This window comes from Mobula birostris, chromosome 8 (assembly GCF_030028105.1).
Source record: "Mobula birostris isolate sMobBir1 chromosome 8, sMobBir1.hap1, whole genome shotgun sequence".
NCBI classification, from domain to species: domain Eukaryota; kingdom Metazoa; phylum Chordata; class Chondrichthyes; order Myliobatiformes; family Myliobatidae; genus Mobula; species Mobula birostris.
Window position 1 is genome coordinate 156617279 of NC_092377.1, and position 26855 is coordinate 156644133.

At 42.0% G+C, this 26855-nt stretch overlaps 1 protein-coding gene across 4 annotated transcripts in view; it reads left to right on the plus strand.

The window, feature by feature from the left end:
* LOC140201850 (alpha-1A adrenergic receptor-like) overlaps window positions 1–22843 on the plus strand; it is a 42630-nt gene extending 19787 nt beyond the window's left edge. For all 4 annotated transcript variants that reach the window (XM_072266576.1, XM_072266578.1, XM_072266577.1 and 1 more), the window contains one exon: window positions 21337–22843. In XM_072266576.1, the coding sequence (XP_072122677.1) occupies window positions 21337–21797 (461 nt within the window). In that variant the 3' untranslated portion in view covers window positions 21798–22843. The remainder of the gene's footprint in view (window positions 1–21336) is intronic.
* Window positions 22844–26855: the final 4012 nt, after the last annotated feature.

The window sequence follows — 26855 nt, forward strand, 5'->3', positions numbered from 1 at the left end:
TGGAAAGAAAGAGGAGAAGTCAGAGTAAGAAGGTGGGGGGAGGGGAGGAAGAAGTACAGGGAAGGGGTGAAGTTAAGAGCAGGAAAATTGATTGCTGAAATAGATAAAGGGCTAGAGAGGGGGAATTTGATAGGGGAGGATGGACAACCATGGAAGAAAGGGAAGGAGGAGCAGCACCAGAAAGAGGTGATGGGCAGGCAAGGAGATAAGTTGAAAGATAGAAATGGGAATGGGAATGGTGAAGCGGGGGGCGCAATTACAGGAGGTTCAGGAAATCGGAAATTTCTCTAGATGTGTGTCAGAGATTCCTCTGAAGTGCTGACAGAGATTGACTGCCTGGCGTCTGTGGTCACATAACCAGGACTTGTCATATGCACCAGCTCCTCATACAACCATTGACCACCTGCTCCCATAGTTACACGTGAACTTGATCGGAAGGGGGGGGGGGGATGGTAAGCAGGTGCTACTCCTTGACCAAGGGTGATCAGAAGGCTAGAGGAGAGAAGGAGTGTCTTACACCTCCTTTGGTAGAGATGTTTCTCCACTCCGCCACCCATGTTATGTAAAATATACATGATACAGGGATGCATGTTATTTTCTTCTTTGTGGAATAATCAGTTATATGGTAAACAATAGCAGTAAGTTCACGAAATGTCGTGTTGGCGCATGGCCAAGTGGTTAAGGCATCGGTCTAGTGATCTGAAGGTCGCTAGTTCGAGCCTTGGCTGAGGCAGCGTGTTGTATCCTTGAGCAAGGCACTTAACCACACATTGCTCTGTGATGACACCGGTGCCAAGCCGTATGGGTCCTAATGCCCTTCTCTTGGACAACATCGGTGGCGTGGAGAGGGGAGACTTGCAGCATGGGCAACTGCTAGTCTTCCATACAACCTTGCCCAGGCCTGCGCCCTGGAAACCTTCCAAGGCGCAAATCCATGGTCTCACGAGACTAACGGATATATATATATATATATATATATATATATACACACACACACACAACATCCATACACCAAATATGGTTGGAATGCAGGATATAAAGTAGTGGTGACTTGAGGGTATGGTCTGGATGATGGGGTGATAGGGTTGAGCAAGATGTGAGACAATAGTAGTTTTGGTTGAGTGTGTTGATAGGTGGTTGGGTATCTGGTTCTCAGTGGTTGTGAGGCAGTTTGAAGCTGCTTCTGTGTACCTTGTCCACGGATTTACTGAAGCATGTGATAGGGTGATCTGGGCTGGTCTATCATTGTAGAAGAAAATCCTAATTTGTCTGTGTAATTTTCGATCTAAAACTGAAAAATTGACTCCTGCCAACAGATGTCACCTTCCTTTCAAATGAGGTAGCAGGTGTTTGGCTTCATCATAACCTTTCTTTCTTGGAGCTCTGCATTGTCAAATTAATCCAGCAAGTTACATCTTCCTCACTTCAGTGGCAGGTGTGATTAAGATTGTCTGCTACCCAGAAAAACATTGTGCATTTAATAGGAACAGAGGAGCGTGTCCTTTCATAGTCATCTTCATTTTGCACAGCTGCTTTGTGCTTCTCACGTCCATCCAGGAACAAAAGGAAATTAAACTGATCAAAACTAATCCCCACCTGTGACACACAAAATAGACTGTTAATGGAAACAAGTCACAAGAGGAAAGTGTGTTTTTTCCCTTTCTCTACACAGAGACTTGGAGGGATTTGCACAAGAGGTCACTTCTTTCCCACCCATTATGCCACTGACGTTTATGGCGGTAATGAAGGTCCTCCATCTCTGTCTGTATAGATGGAATCTTCATTGCTATTTCCGTAACAACTTTTGTTTGACTAGTCAGGGTTATTAGCCCTGAGCTGAACCCCCACATCTGGAGAACCGGTGGACCACTCTTAGTTTGGCCTCTACCTTTGACCAGTTTGACATGAGTGACCCCACGCACAAGGCCCTGACTCCAGCCGACATAGCTCTCCAGGTCACTGAGGCACACAAACCTCAATCCCTTTGACAAGGTTGTGGTCCTCTTGGAGGAATAAGTAAAGCATTTAAGATGAAATAAGTCTTGGCGGAATCAAAATAACATAAATACTAATCAAAGGTGATCAGTAACTTTCTTTGGGGAACGTGTGTTTGCCACAATAGGCAGTTGTTAAAAGTAAGAGCAATGTACTGTACTTAAAAGTGATGGAGAGACAATAAAAGAAGAAAAACATTCAGATCTCTGATGAAGGAGCTTTTCCCTGAAACATTCACTCTGTTTCTGTCTCTCTATGGATGCTTCCTGACCGGTCTAGTACTTCCAGTGTTTTCTGTTTTTGTTTCAGATTTGGAGCAACTGCAGATTTTTTAAATTTATGTTTCCTGATTAAAAGAAAAGTCTGAATGATGCAAGAGGGGGACTTGTGTAAAGCACAAATATGAATAGGGGACCTATTGAGTAATCCACAGTCTTTCAGGGAGGTGGTAGAAGCTTCTGTGGTGAGGGTTGGGAAATAGCAATTTGGCTTTTGCGAGGTGTTTGATGACCCAAAATGTTGCTGTGACCATTAGCTTCAAACCCACTACATCAACCTGACCAGTTAGATCTATGGTAGGAGGAACATTATTTTTCCTCTTGGTATCTCAGGAGGCCGTTGGCTGGAAGGACAGACTGGAAATCCATAAGTGATGCATCTCATGTCACAGAACGGGGAAGTGTATCATCTAGCAGAGGTTATTTCATGGTGAATCAGATCAGAAGGACTGAATTCAAATGCCTGCGATCCCTATCCTCAGATTTTCGATCCTTCTGCACTTCACCACCCCCATCTCCGTGGCTCCCAGCCGTACATTTCAGCACCTGCCCACTTCTCCCAACAAGTCCATACTCTAACCACTTGGATCAACAATTTCCACCCTGTACAGTCTCTGGCTTTCACCGCCAATCTTCCCCTCTTTCCCCTCACTTCTCGGCTCAGCATTGGCAGCCACTCTAGAATCCAAATCAGAATCTGGTTTATTGTCACTGGCATGTGTTGTGAAATTTGTTGTTGTGTGGCAGCAGTCAGTGTAATGCATAAAATATATAATAAATTATAATAAGAAATACTTATAAAAGTCAAATAAGTAGTGCAAAAAGAGTGCAAAAAAATAGTGAGATGGCGTTCGTGGGTCCTTTATCCATTCAGAAATCTAATGTTCCTAAAATGCTGAGTGTGCGTCTTCGGGCTTCTATGTCTCCGCTCCAATGGTAGCAATGAGAAGAGAGCATGTCCTGGGTAGTCGGGGTCCTTAATGATGGATACCAACTGTTGAGGAACTACCTTTTGAAGTTATCTTCAACTCTCTTTGACTTTCGTGATTTGCAATTCCTTTCCATCTCTTTACCACCCCAATTCTTTGCTATTTGGTTCCTTGATAGTTGAGTCAGGGTTGTTACAAAAACTGCCCTGTATAATAATAATCAGTTAGGTACAGACAGAATTTGTATTTACTGACAAGTACCTTTATTGTTCGAAGATCAAAGTAAATTTAATTATCAGAATACAAATGTGTCATCACATACAACACTGACATTCAATTTCCTGCAAATCTATAGAATAGTACCTATAACAGGATCAATGAAAGATCAACCAGAGTGCAGAAGACAACAAACTGTGCAAATGCAAGTATGAATAAATACAGTGCCTATAAAAAGTATTCGCCCCCTTGGAAGTTTTCATGTCTTAAAACAATGAATCACAGTGGATTTAATGTGGCTTTTTTTTTTGACACTGATCAACAGAAAAAGACTCTTTCATGTCAAAGTGAAAACAGATCTCTACAATGTGATCTAAATTAATTACAAATATAAAACACAAAATACTTGATTGCATAGTTACTCACCACCCGCCCCCCCCCCCCAAGTCAGTATTTAGTAGCTGCACCTTTGGCAGCAATTGCAGACTTGAGTCTTGTATGGAAAGGTCTATATCAGCGTTGCACGTCTGGACATTGCAATTTTTCCCCATTCTTCTTTACAAAACTGCTCAAGATCTGTCAGATTGCTTGGGGATCATGAGCAAACAGCCTTTTCCAGTCCAGCCACAAATTTTCAATTGGATTAAGGTCTGGACTCTGACTTAGCCACTCCAGGACATTAACTTTGTTGTTTTAAGCCACTCCTGTACAGCGTTGACTTTATGCTTGGGGTCACTGTCTTGCTGGAAATCAAATCTTCTCCCAATTCGCAGTTCCCTTGCAGACAGCATTAGGTTTTCCTCCAGGAGTTCCTTGTATTTTGTTGCATTCATTTTACCCTCTCCCTTCATAAGCCTTCCAGAGCCTACTGCGGTGAAGCATCCCCACCAAGCTTCATGGTAGGCCTTGTGTGTTTTAGATGATGTGCGGTGTTAGGCTTACGCCAAACATAGCGTTTAGTCTGAAGGCCAAAAAGCTCAATTTTGGTTTCGTCAAGCCATAGAACCATCTTCCAGCTGACTTCAGAGTCTCCCACATGCCTTCTGGCAAACTCTAGCTGAGATTTTGTGTGAGTGTTTCATAAGTGGCTTTCTCTTTGCCACTCCCCCATAAAGCTGCAACTGGTGAAGCACTTGGGCAACAATTGTTGTATGCACAGTCTCTCCTCTCTCAGCAACTGAGGCTTGTAACTCCCCCAGAGTTGTCATAGTTTCCTTGGTGGCCTTCTTGCACAGTCGCTCAGTGTATGAGGATGGCCTGCTCGAGGCAGATTTATAGCCTATTCTCATTCTTTCCATTTCTTGATGATTGACTTAACTGTACTCCAAGGGATATTCTGTGACCTGGAAATTTTCTTGTTCCCATCTCCTGATTTGTGCTCTTCAATAACCTTTTTGTAGAGTTGTTTGGAGTGTCCTTTTGTCCTCATAGTGTAGTTTTTGCCAAGATACTGACTCACCAGCATTTGGACCTTCCAGATACAGCTGGTACAACTTGATTGCCCACAGGCCAACAAAAACAAATCACCATTTAACAAATTATGTGACTTTTAAAACCAATTGGCCGCACCAGATTTGGTGTGCCATTTTAAGAGGTGAATACTTATACAATCAATTATTTTGTGTTTTATATTTGTAATTAATTTAGATCACATTGTAGAGATCTATTTTCACTTCAACATGAAAGAGTCTTTTTCTGTGGATCAGTGTCAAAAAAAGCCAAACTAACTCCACTGTGATTCAATAAAACATGAAAACTTCCAAGGAGGTGAATACTTTTTATCAGAATCAGAATCCGAATCAGGTTTATTATCACCAGCATGTGACGTGAAATTTGTTAACTTAGCAGCAGCAGTTCAGTACAATACATAATCTAGCAGAGAGATAGAGAAAAAGAATAATAATAATAAATAAACAAGTAAATCAATTACGTATATTGAATAGATTTAAAAGAATGTGCAAAAACAGAAATACTGTATATTAAAAATGTGAGGTAGTGTCCAAAGCTTCAACGTCCATTTAGGAATCGGATGGCAGAGGGGAAGAAGCTCTTCCTGAGTCACTGAGTGTGTGCCTTCAGGCTTCTGCACCTCCTATCTGATGGTGACAGTGAGAAAAGGGCATGCCCTGGGTGCTGGAGGTCCTTAATAATGGACGCTGCCTTTCTCAGATACCGCTCCCTAAAGATGTCCTGGGTACTTTGTAGGCTAGTGCCCAAGAGGGAGCTGACTAGATTTACAACCATCTGCAGCTTCTTTCAGTCCTGTGCAGTAGCCCCTCCATACCAGACAGTGATGCAGCCTGTCAGAATGCTCTCCACAGTACAACTATAGAAGTTCTTGAGTGTATCATAGAAGTTTTTGAGTGTATCTGAGTGTATTTAGGCACTGTAGCAATAGATAACAAGAACATGAATAAAAATGAGTCCTTAAAGTGAGATCATTGATTGTGGGAACATCTCAAAGGATGGACAAGTTCACAAGCATGTGAATTCACACAGCTAACTAGCTGTGTGCACACCCACTAGGTCGCCCTGACTCTCCACGAGCAGTCAAAGAAGATAAAAGGTAATAACTGGGATAAAGAGTCTATGCTGGCCAGGTATTCCTTGCGATCCTTGATCTCCACGTATCCAATGTGGGGTCTTCCACATCCACGCTGATTGGTCTCCAAAGAGTTGTCACTACATATTCTCCCAAAATCCTCATTCTTATCCTTTTCCTTATCAGCGCAATCTACGATGTTTAAATTTCATTGGCTCAAGGTCATCTGTCTGACCAGTGTCAGCGTCTGACTGGAAGTGGCCCAAGGCAACAATCAATATTGCTTCTTCACTCCCCTTTCAGCCTTGTGCCTTCGTGGATTTATTTTGTTCTGTTCAACTCAGCTGGTTCAAAACAGTCTAACCAATTCACCCAAACAAATGATAAACACGTCTTCATACTATAGATATACTTTGCATTTTTCAGAGCATTGTCAATTTGAAATAGACTGTAAAAAGAAAGCACTAAAATTCTGTGAGTTCACCATAATGAACAGAATATTGAACTAATATAAAATACTGGTCCCAGCCAACCAGGTCGCAGGCTGTTCCTTCTGTAAGCCTGACATTTTACATTACAAACAGCTTCTTATCTGAGAATGGTCTCAGGTTACCAAGGTTCATAGGATCATTTTATTATCAAAGTATGTACGCAGAATACAACTCTGAGATTTGTCTTCTGCCGATAGCCATGAAATACGGAAAAACCAAGGTAATCATTGAAAGAACAGATATCAAGCGCCCACCCCAAGGAATTGAAAAAGAAACAAAACTTGCAAACCCCCCAACCCCTCCCTTGCACAAAACCTAACAGAACGCCCACTCGGATACAGCAGCTCAAACGTCAAGCTCCTCGCACACAAAAAAACAGCGACCATAACTTCGAGCCCTCAACCAAAAAAGTTTACATATTGCCCACCTGCCAATTGGCAACAGGAAATATTATTAGCAGAAATTCTGTGTGTTGACGTTCAGCTGCTCTGATTAAGTTATCCTGGAGCAAGAATCGATTCAGCAAACAGTTCAGGAAATGATGGCTAAAAGTAGTGGAAGTCAACCTCCATTCCTGTACACTTATTTATAGATTGTAGTTCTTTCTGGCCAACAGGGGTTATGGTGCTTATGTGGATCTCCAAGATCCTGGTGGACAATCACCCTTCATCCTACACCCTTCCCTGTTGCCGCTATCTTGATCTCCCCAACTACTCCAGATCCAATGTTATCAAAGTTCACGTGGCTACTTCACAAAACGTGCTCTACAGTTCAACAGATCAATCAACCAAAGAAGTGCCACGTTCACTCAGCCTAGAATATATCATTATGCACACTGAATGTACAGAACTGCAATGCAGAATTTTAAAAAATATTATGATCCTTTCCTCCTCCTCAGACTGTTTCAGACAATAGACAATAGGTGCAGGAGTAGGCCATTCAGCCCATTGAGCCAGCACCACCATTCACTGTGATCATGGCTGATCATCCACAATCAGTACCCTTTTCCTGCCTTCTCCCAATATCCCTTCACTCCACTATCTTTAAGAGCTCTATCTAACTCTTTTTTGAAAGAATCCAGAGAATTGGCCTCCACTGCCTTCTGAGGCAGAGCATTCCACAGAACCACAACCCTCTGTGTGAAAAAGTTTTTCCTCAACTCCGTTCTAAATTGTCTACCCCTTATTCTTAAACTGTGGCCTCTGGTTCTGGACTCCCCCAACATCGGGAACATGTTTCTTGCTTCTAGCATGTCCAATCCCTTAATAATCTTATATGGTTCAATCAGATCCCCTCTCATTCTTCTAAATTCCAGTGTATACAACCCCAGTCACTCCAATCTTTCGACATATGACAGTCCCTCCGTCCCCGGAATTAACCTCGTGAACCTACGCTGCACTCCCTCAATAGCTAGAATGTCCTTCCTCAAATTTGGAGACCAAAACTGGTCACAATATTCCAGGTGTGGTCTCACCAGGGCCCCGTACAACTGCAGAAGGACCTCTTTGCTCCTATACTCAGTTCCCCTTGTTATGAAGGGCAGCATGCCATTAGCTTTCTTCACTGCCTGCTGTACCTGCATGCTTACTTTCAGTGACTGATGAACAAGGACACCTAGATCTCATTGTACTTCCCCTTTTCCTAATTTGACACCATTCAGATAGTAATCTGCCTTCCTGTTCTTGCTACCAAAGTGGATAACCTCACATTTATCCACATTAAACTGCATCTGCCATGCATCTGCCCACTCACCCAACCTGTCCAAGTCACCCTACATTCTCATAACATCCTCCTCACATTTCACACTGCCACCCAGCGTTGTGTCATCTGCAAATTTGCTAATGTTACTTTTAATCCCTTCATCTAAATCATTAATGTATATTGTAAATAGCTGTGGTCCCAGCACCGAGCCTTGCGGTAACCCACTAGTCACTGCCTGCCATTCTGAAAAGGACCCATTAATCCCTACTCTGTTTCCTGTCTGTCAACCAATTTCCTATCAGTTAGAATAGTCCCACTAAAAATAAAATAGTAGTCTCATTTCTTCTGTGGTTTGCCTCTTGATGGTGAGTAGGTCTTCTGGTCCGCGAGTCAGGGAACTCAGTCAAGCAACACAGCAGATTGTGACCTCAAAACGGCAAGCTGTAAGTCTCCCCTCCCATTGTGGCAGGAGCAATATCTCTCTCTCCCTCGCTAGGGAGAAACAGAGAGACTGAGTTGGAGAGTTGGGATGGACAGTAGTTGTTAATGGACTCTACATCATAGTCTCTGGGGGCTTTGCTATTGGTTGCATGGTGGGTGGAGGAGGTTGATATTTTAGCTGGAGCAAGTGGGGGAGGGTTGATGCTTTCACTAATGCTTGTGCATGGGAGGCGGGGGGCTTTGGGGCTCTAACGTTTTCTGTCATTCATTCTTCGAGTTTTTTCCTGTTTTGTTAATGTCTGCAAAGAGAAAGGATTTTAGGTTGCCTACTGTATACATACTGTGATGTTAAATTGAACCATTGAAGTCTTCAAAACTCAATCTATCAATAACACCAAACCTAGAGGCACAACATTTAGCCTGTCTAAGATAATTGGGAATCCTTGGTTTCATCACATGGTTTTTTGTCTTCAAACCAAGAGAGAATGGAGATATTGCATTTCTCCGTGGTCCCATGGGGCTGCTCAATCTTCTTTACAGCAGTTCGATTACTCACGATGGTTGGCATTTTCGTAATGTAGGAAACTGGCGCAAACAGTACCTGCAGAGCAAGATCCCACAATTATCTGCCAATGAACCAGGATATCTGATAAATAATGTTTCATATAGAATATAGATCAGTACAGTACAGATACTTCACCATGATGATGTGCCGACCTTTTAACCAACTCCAAGATCAATCTCGCCCTTCCCTCCCAGATAGCCCTCTATTTTTCTTTCATCCATGTGCCTTTCTAAGAGTTTCTTAAATGTTCCTAATGTATCTGTCTTTGTTAACGCTCCTGGCAGGAGGGATCTGGTGGTGTCGCTTTCATTGAATGGGTTTCCTGTACTATTGTTCTGCCCTACTAGATTGTCACCCGTATCCTCTCTTTCTGTTCTGTCTACAACCTTCTCCACATTGCAAATGCTCCCTACTTTTCATCAATCCATGTGCTGATCTTAGCCTTTTAAAGCACCCTAATGTATAATGGGTGGCAGGGTGGAGATGCATCTCTACCAAAGGAGGTGTAAGGGGTTCCTTCCCTCTGCTTATCCCCTCCCCTATCAGGGTCATGTGAAGCCATGGGTGTGGTCATAAGCAGCTGGTGCATACCACAAGTCCTGACTGTGTGACCACTAACTCCAGGCAGGCAACCTCTGAAGAGTATTATTAATAGTGTCTGGGGTCACCCATCTTGTAAAGACACTCCCAGAAGAAGGCAATGGCAAACCACTTCTATAGAAAAATTTGCCAAGAACAATGTTTCTTTTTAAATCTTTTTATAATTTTCCAAAGTTATAAACAAAATAACAATGTTGATACAGAGAGATTGGAATAATCTTATTGTTAATAAACATATGCACAAAAGATTTCAGATAACACAGGTATAATAAACTTCCAAACTCATGATGTAATTAATCATAGAGAAAAAAGTAATAAAAAGAAAAAAATACAAAGAAACACCCCAAAAAGAAACAAAAAAAAGAACTAAATACTAAATCCAAAAAAGCAAACTGAACAAAACAAGGCTAGACCATCGTCTTAAATCGAACACATTCAATAATGTTATCAACTCTGTTCCTCTATTCATATATTTTAAGTTAATAAGAAGGATTCAGAAAGGTTAAATTACATCATATGAAAATGTTGAATAAATGGTTTTGAAGTCTCTTCAAATTTAACTGAAGGATCAAAAATATCACTTCTAATTTTTTCTAAATTTAAACGTAGTATAGTTTGGGAAAACCATTAGAATGTAGTAGGAGGATTGGTCTCCTTCCAGTTCAATAAAATGGATCTTCTGGACATTAAAGTAACAAATGCAATCATCTGACAGGCTGAAGAAGATAAAAGTCTATGTTCTACCATTGGCAATCCAAAAACTGCCATAATAGGGTGGGGTTGTAAATCAAAGCACAGAACTGTTGAGATAATATCAAAAATATCTTTCCAATATTTTTCCAAAAGATGACAGGACCAAAACATATGAGCCAAGAACAATCATGGTCATGTATAGAGAACAGAGTAAGAACAACTGCATGAAGGGGGTCTTCACCACAGTCAGATTAAAGACAGTTGGAAAACCATGATCTTCTACTGGCACATAATGATGATGATGAATGTGTCCAACTCTACCAACCTCCCTGGCAGTGCGTTCCATGTACTTTCCATTTTCTGTGTAAAAAAAAACCTGCCTCTGACATCCCCTCCCCACCCTGTCCTACAATCAGCTTAAAAGTATGGCTGGGACACCGCAGATAATCAAGATCCTTTATTCCCACCTAAGACAGCAAACTGTGTCTTGACTTAACTTTCATTTATTCAAACAGATTTTCTTCAGTCTTTCGCTGGAGGTTCATTCTTGATTTCTGTACTCGTCACTAGAATGAGAGTTGAATTCACATGTCTTTGTTGCTAGGTCGGGATTCTACTCAATAAGACACAGTTGCCACAAGGACAACTATGAATTATAACCATGGCAAAGAGGGGTCAGCTGTAGACGTCAGCAAAGACCTTTTGGTTTCACTGGCTTTCATACAGACATTAGAATTATGGTGACACAGTTAGAGAAAATGTGGCCCTTTGCCATTACATCCAAATAATTTGGCAATCACTTATAATCACCAAGTACTATGTCCTTTACAAGCTTGTAATACATGTTCTTTGTCATATTGTTTTTACATTTCTAAAAGTTCATCTTGAAATATAATTTTTTAGAATAAGTCATTCAGGGTATTTAAAAAAACAGCATGTCTTATTGCACCAAGTTCAAAGTTCAAAGTAAATTTATAATCACAGTCCATATATATCACCACCTACAACCCTGAGATTTATTTTCTGTGGGCATATTCAGCAAATCTATAGAATGGTAACTGTAATGAAAGATCAACTAGAGTGCAGAAGACAATGAACTCTGCAAATGCAAATATAAATTAATAGCAATATGAGATAACGAGATAAAGAGTCCTTAAAAGGAGATCATTGGTTATGGGAACATTTCAATGGATGGGCAAATGAGTCAGAGAGAAGTACAACACAGAAACAGGGCCTTCAGCCCATCTAGTCCATGCCAAAACCATTTTGCTATCCCCTTCTGTTCAAAAGCCTGATGGTTGAGGGGTAGTAACTGTTCCTGAACCTGGTGGCATGAGTCCTGAGGATTTTGTACCTTCTATCTGATGGCAGCTGCGAGAAAAGAGCATGGCCTAGGAGATGGGGGTCTCTGATGATGGATGCTGCTTTCCTACAACAGTGTTTCATGTAGATGTGCTCAGTGGTTGGGAGGGCTGGGCTGGATCCACTACCTTTCCATTAAAAGGCATTAGTGTTTCCATACCAGGCCGTGATGCAGCCAGACAATACACTCTCCACTACACCTCTGTCGAAGTTTGTCAGTTTTTGATGACGTGCCAAATCTCCACAGACTTCTCAGGAAGTCTGAATCAGGATTATCATCACCGGCATGTGACGTGAAATTTGTCAACTTAGCAGCAGCAGTTCAATGCAATAAACAATCTAGCAGAGAAAGAAAAAAAATAACAATAATAAATAAAATACGACATAATAAATAAACTCGAAAATCAATTATGTATACTGAATAGATTTTAAAGAATGTGCAAAAACAGAAATACTGTATATTAAAAAAGTGAGGTTGTGTCCAAAGCTTCAATGTCTATTTAGGAATCGGATGGCAGAGGGAAAGAAGCTGCTCCTGAATCGCTGAGTATGTGCCTTCAGGTTTCTGTACCTCCTACCTGATGATAACAGTGAGAAAAGGGCATGCCCTGGGTGCTGGAGGTCCTTAATAATGGACGCTGCCTTTCTCAGACACTGCTCCCTAAAGATGTCTTGGGCACTTTGTAGGCTAGTGCCCAAGAGGGAGCTGACTAGATTTACAACCTTCTGCAGCTTTTTTCGGTTCGGTGCAGTAGCACCGCCATACCAGACAGTGATGCAGCCTGTCAGCATGCTCTCCACGGTACATCTATAGAAGTTTCTGAGTGTATTTGTTGACATGTCAAATCGCTTCAAACTCCTAATAAAGTATAGCCGCTGTCTTGCCTTCTTTATGACTACATCGATGTGTTGGGACCAGGTTAGATCCTCAGAGATCTTGACACCCAGGAACTTGAAGCTGCTCACCCTCTCCACTTCTGATCCCTCTATGAGGATTGGTATGTGTTCCTTCGTCTTACCCTTCCTGCAGTCCACAATCTGCTCTTTTGTCTTACTGACGTTGAGTGCCAGGTTGTTGCTACAGCACCACTCCACTAATTGGCATATCTCACTCCTGTACGCCCTCTCGTCACCACCTGAGATTCTACCAACAATGATTGTATCATCAGCAATTTTTTAGATGGTATTTGAGCTATGCCTAGCCACACAGTCATGCGTATATAGAGAGTAGAGCAGTGGGCTAAGCGCAAACCCCTGAGGTGCGCCAGTGTTGATCGTCAGCAAAGAGGATACGTTATCACCAACCCACACAGACTGTGGTCTTCCGGTTAGAAAGTCAAGGATCCAATTACAGAGGGAGGTACAGAGGCCCAAGTTCTGCAACTTCTCAATCAGGATTGTGTGAACGATGGTATTAAATGCTGAGCTATAGTCGATGAACAGTATCCTGACGTAGGTGTTTGTGTTGCCTGGGTGATCTAAATCCATATGAAGAGCCATGGAGATTACATCTGCCATTGACCTATTGTGACAATAGGCAAATTGCAATGGGTCCAGGTCCTTGCTGAGGCAGGAGTTCAGTCTGGTCATGACCAACCTCTCAAAGCAATTCATCACTGTCGATGTGAGTGCTACCGGGTGATAGTCATTAAGGCAGCCCACATTATTCTTCTTTGGCACTGGTATAATTGTTTGAAGCAAGGGGGAACTTCTGCCCTTAGCAGTTAGAGGCTGAAAACGTCCTTGAATACTCCCGCTAGTTGGTTGGCACAGGTTTTCAGAGCCTTACCAGGTACTCCATTGGGACCTTCTGCCTTTTGAGCGTTCACTCTCTTTAAGGACAGTCTAACACTGGCCTCTGAGACAGAGATCACAGGGTCCTCAGGTGCAGCAGGGATCTTCACAGCTGCAGTTGTGTTCTCCCTTTCAAAGCGTGCATAGAAGGCGTTGAGTTCATCTGGTAGTGAAGCATTGCTGCCATTCATGCTATTGAGTTTCGCTTTGTAGGAAGAGTGGAGGCACTACCGTGCTTTCTTCATGATTGCATTTACATCTTGGATCCAGAATCATATTCACACAACATGAAGGCCAGTAATTATTATACCCATAGGAATCAACATAATAAACCTTTATTTATTTGTCCAAAGTACCTTGAAAAGAATGATTCACTAAATAAACACTGTCCCTCAGTTATCACTCCACATTGCATTCCCACTCAGTGAGTGAAGTTATTGCTAACTATAATAGGTGACCTGGCAGGATTGAATAAACACCTTCAAAATGAATCACATTTTAAACTCTGTGAGTCTTTGTCATATCTATCTTATGCAAAATGTTTGAAAAGGAAGTTGCTTCCTTCCGAACTTTGGAGGCAGAAGAAAATGCAGCTGCTAGAATCTGGAACAAAAAAAAAAATCAAACTTCTGGACAGGTGAAAGGTCAAAATACGTTTATTAACAAAGTATGTATAAATTATACAACCTTGAGATTCATCTCCTAACAGGCAGCCATGAAAAAAACCCAAGTAAGAAAAAGACCATCAAACACCCAATGTGCTGAGAAAAAAAACACATCATGCAAACAAGAAATGCAAGCAAATAGTGTTCTGAACTGAAGTCCACAAACGGAGTTCCATAGATCAGCACAGAGCTGAGTTCTGGAGCGGTAATCTGAACTGAGCTATCCCTCACCTTGGGCCCTGACACCTGGGCTTTTCCTCTGGCCTGGTGCTTAAATAGACATCAGGAAGTGTCTGTAGAAGGAAATGGGTGCTCGATATTTCAGGTCGAGAGCCTTCATCTGACCTATAAGAGTAGAGGGGTAATAGCCTTTCTCCTGTCACTCTTTCGATCCACATGAAGGCTTTCAACCTGAATGCCATGAAGTGCGCTGGCAATATCGGAAACCAAGTGCAGAAGAAAGACAGACCAATGTAGAGACGGTGATGAGAGTTTATTCATAAGTATTCCAACAGAACATCGGTGACAAAGCAAAGCAAAACTGCGAGACGTAACATTCTCAAAAAAGAGACCCTGCGATTAGTGCTAATCTGGCGTCTACTTAAATAACACAAGTTACACGGAAACCTCTAGCCTATCTAAATAGTGTTAGTAAGCTTAAACAGATGCACTGGGAGACCGTATTACAAAGAGCAAGTTGCACAGCAGTAGACGCAATCTCAATGGCTCTCCACACGGCCTTAGACTACCTGGACTACACAAACACCTATGTCAGGATGCTGTTCATCGATTGTAGCTCAGCATTTAATACCATCATTCCCACAATCCTGATTGAGAAGTTGCAGAACCTGGGCCTCTGTACCTCCCTCTGCAATTGGATCCTCGACTTCCTAACCCGAAGACCACAATCCATGCAGATTGGTGATAACCTATCCTCCTCGCTGACAATCAACATTGGCCCACCTCAGGGGAGTGTGCTTAGCCCACTGCTCTACTCTCTATTTACACGGGACTGTGTGGCTAGGCATCGCTCAAATACCATCTATAAATTTGCTGACAATACAACCATTGTTGGTAGAATCTCAGGTGGTGACGAGAGGGCGTACAGGAGTGAGATATGCCAACTAGTGGAGTGGTGCTGCAGCAACAACCTGGCACTCAACGTCAGTAAGACGAAAGAGCTGATTGTGGACTTCAGGAAGGGTAAGATGAAGGAACATATACCAATCCTCATAGAGATCAGAAGTGGAGAGAGTGAGCAGCTTCAAGTTCCTGGGTGTCAAGATCTCTGAGGATCTAACCTGGTCCCAACATATCGATGTAGTTATAAAGAAGGCAAGACAGCGGCTATACTTTATTAGGAGTTTGAAGAGATTTGGCATGTCAACAAATACACTCAAAAACTATTATTGTTGTACTGTGGAGAGCATTCTGACAGGCTGCATCACTGTCTGGTACGGAGGGGCTACTGCACAGGACCGAAAGCAGCTGCAGAAGGTTGTAAATCTAGTCAGCTCCCTCTTGGGCACTAGCCTACAAAGTACCCAGGACACCTTTAGGGAGCGGTGTCTCAGAAAGGTAGCGTCTATTATTAAGGACCTCCTGCACCCAGGGCATGTCCTTTTCTCACTGTTACCATCAGGGAGGAGGTGCAAAAGTCTGAAGGCACACACTCAGTGACTCAGGAAGAGCTTCTTCCCCTCTGCCATCCGAGTCCTAAATGGACATTGAATCTTTGGACACTACCTCACTTTTTTTTAAATATACAGTATTTCTGTTTTTGCACATTTTTAATTTATTCAATATACATAATTGATTTACTTGTTTATTTATTATTATTATTTTTTTCTCTCTGCTAGATTATGTATTGCATTGAACTGCTGCTAAGTTAACAAATTTCATGTCACATGCCAGTGATAATAAACCTGATTCTGATTCTGAGAAGAACACAAGGAACTCAAAACAATTAAAAAATATTGTTAAGCAACAATTAATGATTTCGAGTGCTCTAAAAACAGAGTCCAACACTGTCTGGAGGCCAGAGGAGCTCATTACACTGAAATATCAATTGTCCTTTTCTCTCTACAAACACTGCCTGACCCACTGAGTTCCTCCAGCAGTTTGTTTTTTAGTCCATCTTAACCTTGCCTGATTTGGATGAAGAGTTGAAAGGTTAACCTGTTTCTTTCTCCACAGATGCTGCCTGATCTTCTGAGTATTTCCAATATTTTAGTTTGTTTTTATCCCATTTTCATTTGTGCATAGAGTCATCGTCATAGGCACAATCCTTACAATGTATTATAGCAGAGTAAAGTGGTGCAGTGATCTTTCATGAGCACCAACCTTCTATCATTTCACATGTCCCCCCCGCTGCTGATCCCACTGCTTTCCCCTCAACCACCACCGTGCTCCCAGCACTCCCCCATCCCTCATGCTCCTCATCTCCTTCTTTTCAGGTCTGCTTCTGCAAGAATCAGTTTGAGGATTGATGCAGGTTATAGAAGCAGACACAAAGCACTGAATCGTTTTAGCTGCATTATGATACGAGTGATATACTGTGAGCACTGAAGCATTAGATGACTTAAACAAGTCAGCTTCCTTCAGCTGTAGCTCCAGCCACCTCCTGTATAAACAAGAAGGTTAAATTGCTGAGCTGCACCGAACTAACCTCGGTTATTGGGGTTATAGGCAGTCATGGTGGTCATGGTGCTAGATTACTGATCTTCGATGAGTTCCAATCTGTGCTACTCATTAAACACAGATTGGAATTGGAATTCAATAAACAAGGCACGTGAAACATTGTGGAGGTATTTAAGACAGAGCTTGATGAGATTCTTCTTTCGTTCTTTTTAAATCTTTTTATTAATTTTCAAAATTATAAACTCAATAATAAAGTTGATACAAAGAGATTGGAATAATCTTAATAAGCATATACAAAAGGGATTTTTAGTAACCTAGGTATAATAGACTTCCAAACTCATAATGAAATTAGTCATAAAAAGGAAATAAAAAGAAAAAACATATATATAAACAAAGAAAAATCCCCAAAAGAAAAAAAAAACCCAAAAAGAAACAGAACAAAACAGAGCTAGACCAATATCTTGAATCAGACACGTTCAGTAATGTCGTCAGCTCCGCTCCTCTACTCATATAATTTAAGTTAAAAAAAGATTCAGCTAGGTCAAATTACATCATATGAAAATGTTGCATAAAAGGTTTCCAAGTTTCTTCAAATTTAACCAAAGGATCAAAAATATTATTTCTAATTTTTTCTAAATTTAAACTTAATATAGTTTGAGAAAACCATTGGAATGTACTAGGAGGATTGATTTCCTTCCAGTTCAACAAAATAGATCTTCTAGCCATTAAAGTAACAAATGCTATCATCCGACAGGCTGAGATTCTTGATAGGGCATGAAGGGATAAGGGGAGAAGGCAGGAGATCGGGGCTGAGAGGGAGAATGGATCAGCCATGATGAAATGGTGAAGCAGACTTGATGGGCCAAATGTCCTAATTCTGCTCCTATATCATATGGTCTTATGAAACAGGATCTACCAGATGGTTCTTCAAAACCGCTAAGAACAAGAGGGCAGTGCGGTAGTACACCTGTTTGCATAACACTATTACAGAGACAGCAACCTGGGTTCAATTCTGCTGATGTCTGTATGGAGTTTGTACGTTCTCCATAAGACCACATGGATTTCCTCCCTCATTCCGAAAACAATTCGGTTAGTAGTTTAATTTGTCACGTGGACAGCACGAGCTCAGAAGGTTTTGATACTGTGCTGAATCTCTAAATAAAACTAAATAACAAATAAATAAAGAGAAGTTGTTAACCCCATGCAGTCTGGCCAGCAGGAAAATTCCAATCACACTGATAGCAACAGAGAATAAGGAATAAATAGCTAACACAAAATACTCTGCAGATGCTGAGGTCAAAGCAACACTCACAACACGCTGGAGGAACTCAGCGGGTCAGGCAGCATCCGTGGAAACGATCAGTCAACATTTCCGGCTGGAACCCTTCGTCAGGACTGTAGGGGGAAGAGGCAGAGGCCCTATAAAGAAGGTGGGGGGAGGGTGGGAAGGAGAAGGCTGGTAGGTTCCAGGTGAAAAACCAGTAAGAGGAAAGACAAAGGGGTCGGGGAGGGGAGGCAGGGAGGTGAGAGGCAGGAAAGGTGAAGAAGGAATAGGGGAAAACACAATGGGTAGTAGAAGGAGGCAGAACTATGAGGGAGGTGATAGGCAGCTGGGGGAGGGGGCAGAGTGAAATAGGGATAGGGGAAGGGAGGGGGAGGGAATTACCAGAAGTTGGAGAATCCTATGTTCATACCAAGAGGCTGGAGACTACCTAGGCGGTATATGAGGTGTTGCTCCTCCAACCTGAGTTTAGCCTCATTATGGCAGTAGAGGATGCCATGTATGGACATATCCGAATGGGAATGATCGTTTCCACGGATGCTGCCTGATCTGCTGAGTTCCTCCAGTGTGTTGTGAGGAATAAATAGTTGAATGCTGACATCAGCCCAAGGACAAGCACAGATAACAAAAGATTAATTGATCGGAGTAGTGTTCTACAATTTACACATTTTATGAACATGACTGGGTCACATTTTTGTTCAATGGTTCAATGGTTCCAATTAATATCAGAGAATGTATGCAGTGTACAACTTGGAATTCCTAATCTTTGCAGACATCCGCGAAACAGATTCTTTCTTGCATTTAAAACCTTACAGGTATATCACACTCTGATCTCTCATTGTCTGTTTATTTCCCGTTGGGCAAAAATATTGGGAATCAAAGTCAGAGGTGAGCACAGGTACATATGACAATGTTGTAGCAATTGCTTCTTCCCTTTTGCCAACAGACTTCTGAATGGACAATGAACCCATGTGCACTACCTCATTATTTCTTGGCTTCCTCAACTCTCTTTTTGCGCTACCTATTTAATTATATGTGGTTGGCATGCGTCTGTCTCGAGGGACAAGCAGGTGTGAGATCCTGAGATGCCCAGTCCTCAAGATCCCCCTCTCAGCCTCACCAGTGTAGTCCAAAGGAAAGCTTATGAAGCAATACGTTTGACACCAGCTTGGCTGCAGGAGCTGCTGGAAGGATGTTCAATGACGTCCAGCTGCCCTAGGTGCTCCACTCTGGATTTGCTCTCTGGGTTTATTCCTGTAGTTTCATCTCTCCCGAGGCTGCCCACAAGGCAGTGGGGCTATTTACCCGTAGCTGGGGATCTGGTTCACCAGAACATATCCACACACCGGCGGACCTGCGTGCTACATGTACAGGGGTCAGACCTCCTCCCTATCCTCTAGTTTAGCCTAAGTCCGAAAGGAGTTCAGTTTCCACATATCACCAGTGAGGAGGCACTACATGAGTCTTGCTGTTACACATACAGCTCTCCCTTTCGCAAGACAGCGGCGGAAGCTGAAAGTGAGAACAACAAGCACCACCCCCCGTATATTTTTTTCTTATTATTGTACTTTATAGTTTGTTACTGTGTATTGCAATGTACAGTCGTGGAAAGTGACAAATTTCATTACATGCCATTATGTTTTCTGACTTCAAAACATTAAACAAATACAACAAAAGACACAGGAGTCCAAAATGTGAGCCTGGCTTCGAGTTTACTTTAGGTGAAGTGCACACGTATCACACGGTAGGGTACTGACGTATGCAATTTACGTATAACCCATAATTAATTATTTAAACAAATAAAAATGTTTGATCAAACTATATATATGTACAAGATAACGCAAATATTACTGAAGTATTAAATACACAACACACGTTCCAGTGAAATTAAACCAGATTCTGATTTGGGTCGAATGAAAAAACATACTTGCAGCAGCAGCACAGGCAGATACTATCAGATAAACAGTATTCACAAGAAAAACGTAAATTGCACACAGCACTTACGAGAAAAATCACAGTTAGAACAAAAAAAAGCAAAGCCTTTTTCAGTGCAAAGTCAATTTGTAGTTTCTGTCAAGAAGTAAAAAGACTACAGATGCTGGATATCTGAAAGCGGGAAATTTCGATTTAGATTTATAGATACAGCATAGTAACAGGTTCTTCCAGTTAAACAAGCCAAGACTGTCCATTATGCCCATGTGCCTAATTAACCTAATAACTTGTACTGTACATCTTTGGAATGTTGATGGAGACCGAAACACGTGGAGGAAACCCACATGCTTACAGCAAGAATGTACAAGCACCTTACAGACAGCACCCAGCAAACCTCATTCACTGGTGCTGTCATAGTGTTATTTTTAGTTATAAGATTATTCTAATTGTGGTTTCCCAATGGATTTTCACCGTTTGGGTTTAAGGAAATGGACGATGTACATTTCAGATATGCCTTACAATTGTTTCCTGCCGGGTTCAGGGTGTCAATAGCCAGTATAAGCTACTCACACCGCATGAAATTCTGGAAATATTAACTCTGTTTCTCTCTCTCTCTTCTATGTGTGTTGGCGCGTGGCCAAGTGGTTAAGGCGTTGGTCTGGTGATCTGAAGGTCGCTAGTTCAAGCCTCAGCTGAGGCAACGTGTTGTGTCCTTGAGCAAGGCACTTAACCACATATCACTCTGCGACGACACCGGTGCCAAGCTGTATCGGCCCTAGTGCCCTTCCCTTGGACAACATCGGTGGGCAACCGCTAGTCTTACATACAACCTTGCCCAGGCCTGCGCCCTGGAAACCTTCCAAGGCGCAAATCCATGGTCTCATGAGACTAATGGATGCCTTTTTTTTATTTCTCTCTCTATGGATGCTGTCTGGCCTGCGGAGTCTATTTCCAATTACACAGGACAATTTCCCATCAATTATCTTATCAAAAATAGTATTCTAATCTCACCTCCAGTCCAATAAACATAAAACCTTTGGTCAGTTGGGTATTAAATTTAGCTACTTTTGAAATTACAGTCTGGCTTATATCTAGAACTGTGTGTTTATCAAGTCACGCTGTTTCTTATGTATTGTTAAAGAAAGTTTGCTAAGGTGAATAATTGATTAAAAATTAAATAATAGCTTTTTCTCCCACTTTGTTCACACAGGTTCCTTTTTCCCAGCATACAAACCGCCAGAGATTATCTTCAAAATAGCATTTTGGCTCGGCTATTTCAACAGCTGCATAAACCCAATTATATATCCTTCTTCAAATCGAGAATTTAAAAAGGCATTCCAGAATATTCTGAAGGGCCAGTGTGGGCACAGAACACGTTCGTCCTTGGGTGACGTGCCAGTGAGCAACCACGGCAAGGAAGGGGACAGGGATCTGAGGCGTTTCTCCCTGGGATCTCAGGAAGCTTTCTACAAGGTCTCAAAGTCGGGCAGGGTGTGTGAATGGAAGTATTTTTTGGATCATGGATCAGGATGCAAATGCAATCCAAATTGTCGGCATCTGGAGGGAGGAGGTGGCTCGAATATATGTTCCTGTTGCACTGTCTCCAACCTCAGCACAGCGAGTATGAAACTGCACACTGACTCCATTGGTGATAATGGGGATCCTGTTTAAGTGAGGAGCTCTCGATGGAACAAATACCCACACTGAACATTGTTTCCACACACACTGAAAAATTGCATCTCAAAACTTTTCCAAATGTGCTTATTGCCATGTCTGAACATATATGATAAATTTAAAATGATACTAAAGAATTGCCAAGTTATGTGCAATCTATTTCTGACAAGGACAGGATCTCCAGTCTGGTGCATAACACCCTGGGAGAGACTTCACAACCTCAGACAATTCTACACTTGTACACAAATCTACTTGAAGCAAGAACAAGCTCGGCTCGCCCAGTTGCAATCTTGAACAATTCATCAATTGCATGCAGGTTTACTTGGAATGTGGATCGTTATACTTAATTTAAGTGTTGAGTTTCTAACACCAGTTCTAAACATCAGCATATACATAAATTCATTTCTTTAAAAAATTAGCGCTACAAGAAATTCCCAGTTCTTATCTCAACTATGAAGTAAAATCTTACTATGTTCATCAGCGATGAATGTGAAACTCCTCCTACCAGAGGAGGAGGTACTTAGAGAGAAAGGATAACTTCCATATTACATGATCAAAACGAGCATCCAATTGCAATGGCGGTTTTATTGCCCATAATGCTCTGCGACAATAAACCTGCTCTATACATTCAACTTGACAGTTGTAAGAATTGAAGCAATATCACAGTATTTTGCTTGGAAATAAAGTAATCTTTATTTTATTCACCCCAGTTCACTGCTTTTACAAAATCGTCCAATTAGTTATTTTTAGTTATAAGATTATTCTAAATGTGGTTTCCCAATGGAAATTTCACAGCTTGAGTTTAAGGAAATGGATGATGTACATTTCAGTTGTGCCTTAGATTTGTTTCCTGCCTGGTTCAGGATGCCAGTAGCCAGTATAAGTTACTCATTAGTAATTTCGGCAAATCTCTCATTAAGAGGAGAGTTTTTAGCCATCTCTCACCTCTCTATCAATATACAGGCTGACAAGAGTCCAAGGAAACAAAAGCAGCATTATATAACCTAGCAACACACATCAAAGTTGCTGGTGAACGCAGCAGGCCAGGCAGTATCTCTAGGAAGAGGTACAGTCGACGTTTCGGGCCGAGACCCTTTCAGTTAGTCCTGACGAAGGGTCTCGGCCCAAAATGTCGACTGTACAACTTCCTAGAGATGCTGCCTGGACTGCTGCATTCACCAGCAACTTTTATGTGTGTTGCTTGAAATTCCAGCATCTTCAGATTTCCTAGTGTTTGCGATTATATAGTCTAGTCCCGTCCATGGGCTAATGTGTAAATGATACCTGTTAAGAACATATGAAATTAGAGAGTAAGATCCATGAAAATAGGTGATGAATGGTCAGTGTGGACTCTACGGGGCAAATGAACTGTACCTCTTGATGTCTCTATGATGCTGACAGGCAGCAAATTGCAGGCTGACTCCCAACTTCTGTTGAAGTTGGCTGCCAATTTTACACTCAGTTAAGTTTCTCTTACACGCAAGTTATTTGAAAAACTATTAACATTGGTGCAAATCATTGGAAAGAATTTTCATTTAAACATCAGTATTTTTGTATCACTTAATTAATTTAAAAGTAAAATAAAGAAATAAGTAACTTATTCTTTATGATCTCCAGCTATGGAATCCTCAATGAGTGAATAATGATTCAAATCCTGGTCTAGATCTCACTGCTATAGAAGCAGAGAGGCAGGTTTCCTGGTATAACACAATGGGGTGCTAACAAGATAGGGAATTGAATTGAATTAACTTTATTTCTTACATACTTCACATACATGAGGAGTAAAGATCTTTATGTTACATCTCCGACTAAATGTGCAATGTGCAATCATAGTAATTTATAATAATTTATAATAAATAGAACAGTCATTGTAACATAGAAATACACTCAAATCAGCGTGAGTTAATCAGTCTGATGGCCTGGTGGAAGAAGCTGTCCCGGAGCCTGTTGGTCCTGGCTTTTATGCTGCGTACCGTTTCCTGGATGGTAGCAGCTGGAATAGATTGTGGTTGGGGTGACTCGAGTCCCCAATGATCCTTTGGGCCCTTTTCTCACACCTGTCTTTGTAAATGTCCTGGGAAGCTTACAACTACAGATGCGCTGGACTGTCCACACCACTCTCTGTAGAGTCCTGCTTTTAAGGGAGGTACAATTCCCATACCAGGCAGTGATGCAGCCAGTCAGGATGCTCTCAATTGTGCCCCTGTAGAAAGTTCTTAGGATTTGGGGGCCCATACCAAACTTCCTCAACCGTCTGAGGTGAAAGAGGTGCTGTTGTGCCTTTTTCACCACACAGCTGGTGTGTACATGCCACATGAGATCCTTGGTGATGTGGATGCCGATGAACTTAAAGCACTTCCGTCCGACCTTCCATTGGGTCCAACAACAGGGGAGAATGACCCAACACCTGCCACTTGTCACATCCCCGATATTGGGCGAATCCAATTAGCCCAGAGACTCATCCTGTCAGGGAGTCTGGCCAGATCCATCATACCTGTGCACAAATGTTCTAAATCACTCTCCTGCTCTAGTTACTCTCCTTGCTGTCTGAACGTACAAAGTTGGAGTGGTGATCTTGAGGCTTTAGCTCTTCGAGGCATCCGCGAAGAGAGGCTTCAGTCAGAGAAGGCAAAACGAAGGAAAAGCTCAGGGCTAAGTTTCTCTTTCCTCCTTCCCTCCTTTATATCTCCAGCTAGGATAGTAGAGATGCTGGGCAGGATAGTTGAATGACCCTCTTTCAGGATGAGGGAAGGCAGCGAGACGTCCAGTGTTCCTGATGACTACAACTGTGAGGTGCATCCAGCTGCAGCTTCTAACAATCCATGTTAAAGAGTTGGAGCTGGAACTGGATGAACTCTGGATCATTCAGGACGCTGAGGGGCGTGATAGATAGGACATATAGAGCAGCAGTTACACCCAAGGTGCAGGACACAGCGGACTAGGTGACAGGAGGGGGAAAGAGATTCAGGAACCAGTGCAGGGTAGGGATCTAAAGGTTGAGCATGGTGCGACTACTGCCCACAGCTGCATATATTTCAATGCTCGAAGTATCGTAAGAAAGGCAGAAGACAGTGCTGAAGATGAGGTAACTGTTTTACAAACAGAGGCAATGTGTAGCGAAGAGAGGCTGTTGATAGGGCAAAACTGTAGTCAACAGGATGAGTTGCGACGTAAAAGGTGGACAAAATCGAAAAGGGTGAATACAGACCTGAAGGTGCTATATTTGAATGTGTGCAGTACATGGAATAAGGTAGATGAACTTGCAGTACGGTTGCAGATTGGCAGGTATGATGTTGTAGGCATCTCTCAATCATGGCTAAAAGAAGATCACAACTGGGAGCTTAATGTCCAAGGATACACATTGTATCAAAAGGACAGGCAGGAAGGCAGAGGGGCAGATTGCTCTTTTTGTAAAAAATGAAATCAAATCACTAGAAAGAGGTGACATAGGGTTGGAAGGTGTTGAATCATTGTGGATTGAGCTAAGGAATCGTAAGGGTAAAAAGACCCTGATGGGAGTTGTACACAGACACCCCAAACAGTAGTAAGGATGTGGCTTACAAATTACAACGGGAGACAGAAATTGCATACCAAAAGGGCAATGTTACAATAGTCATGGGGGGGACTTCAATATGCAGCTAAATTGGGAAAATCAGGCTGTCACTGGATTCCAGGAGGGGGAATTTCTGGATTGCCTACGAGATGGCTTTTTAGAGCAGCTTGAGGTTGAGCCCACTAGGAGATCAGCTATACTGGATTGGGTGTTGTGCAATGAGCCAGAATTTATTAGAGATCTTGAAGTAAAAGAACCCTTGGGGGCCTCTAATCATAATACAATTGAATTCACCCTGAAATTTGAGAGGGAGAAGCTAAATTTAGATGTATCAGTATTACAGTGGATTAAAGGGGATTACAGAGGCATGAGAGAGGAGCTGGCCAGAATTGATTGGAAAAAAAAACATTGGCAAGGATGATGGCAGAATAGCAATGGCTGGAATTTCTGGAAGCAATTCGGAAGGCATGGGATATACACATCCCAAAGAAGAAGAAATATACTCAAGGAAAGATGACACAACAGTGTCTAACAAAAGAAGTGAAAGCCAACATAAGAGCCAAAGATAGGGCAGATAATACAGCAAAAATTAGTGGGAAGTTAGAGGATTGGGAAGCTTTTAGAAACCAAACAACAGCAACTAATAAAGTCATTAAGAAGGAAATGATGGAATATGAAAGTAAGCTAGCCAATAATATTAAAAAGAATACCAACAGTTTCTTCAGATACATAAAGTGTTAATGAGAGGTGAGAGTGGATATGGGACCATTGGAAAATGATGCTGGAAATGTAGCAATGGGGATAACGAATGGTGGACAAACTGAATAAGTATTTTGCATCAGTCTTCACTTACGAAACACAATAGCAGTATGGTGGAAATTCCAGGTGCCAGAGGTCATGAAGTGTGTGAAGATACCATAAGTAGAGAGAAGGGTCTTGGGAATCTGACAGGTCTGAAGGTAGATAAGTCACCTGGTGTACACCATAGGGTTTTGAAAGAGGTGGCTGGAAAGATCAGGGAGGCATTAGTAATAATCTTTCAAAAATCAGTAGATTCTGGAATGGTAACAGAATACTGAAAAATTGAAAAATGTCACTCACTTTTAAAGAAGGGAGAGAGGCAGAAGAAAGGAAACTATAGGCCAGTTAGTCTGACCTCAGTGGTTGGGAAGATGTTGGAGTCGATTATTAATGATGAGGTCTCCGGGTACTTGGAGGCACCTGATAAAATAGGCCGTAGTTAGCATGGTATCTTCAAGGGAAAATGTTGCCTGTCAAATCTGTTGGCATTCTTTGAAGAAATACTAAGCAGGATGGACAAAGGAGAATTGGTTGATGTTGCGTACTAAGATTTTCAGAAGGCCTTTGACAAGGTACCACACATGAGGATGTTTAACAAGCTATGAGCCCATGGTACTACAGAAGATCCTATCATGGACAAAGCAGTGACTGATTGGCAGGAAGCAGGGAGTGGGAATAAAGGGAGCCTTTTCCGGTTGGTG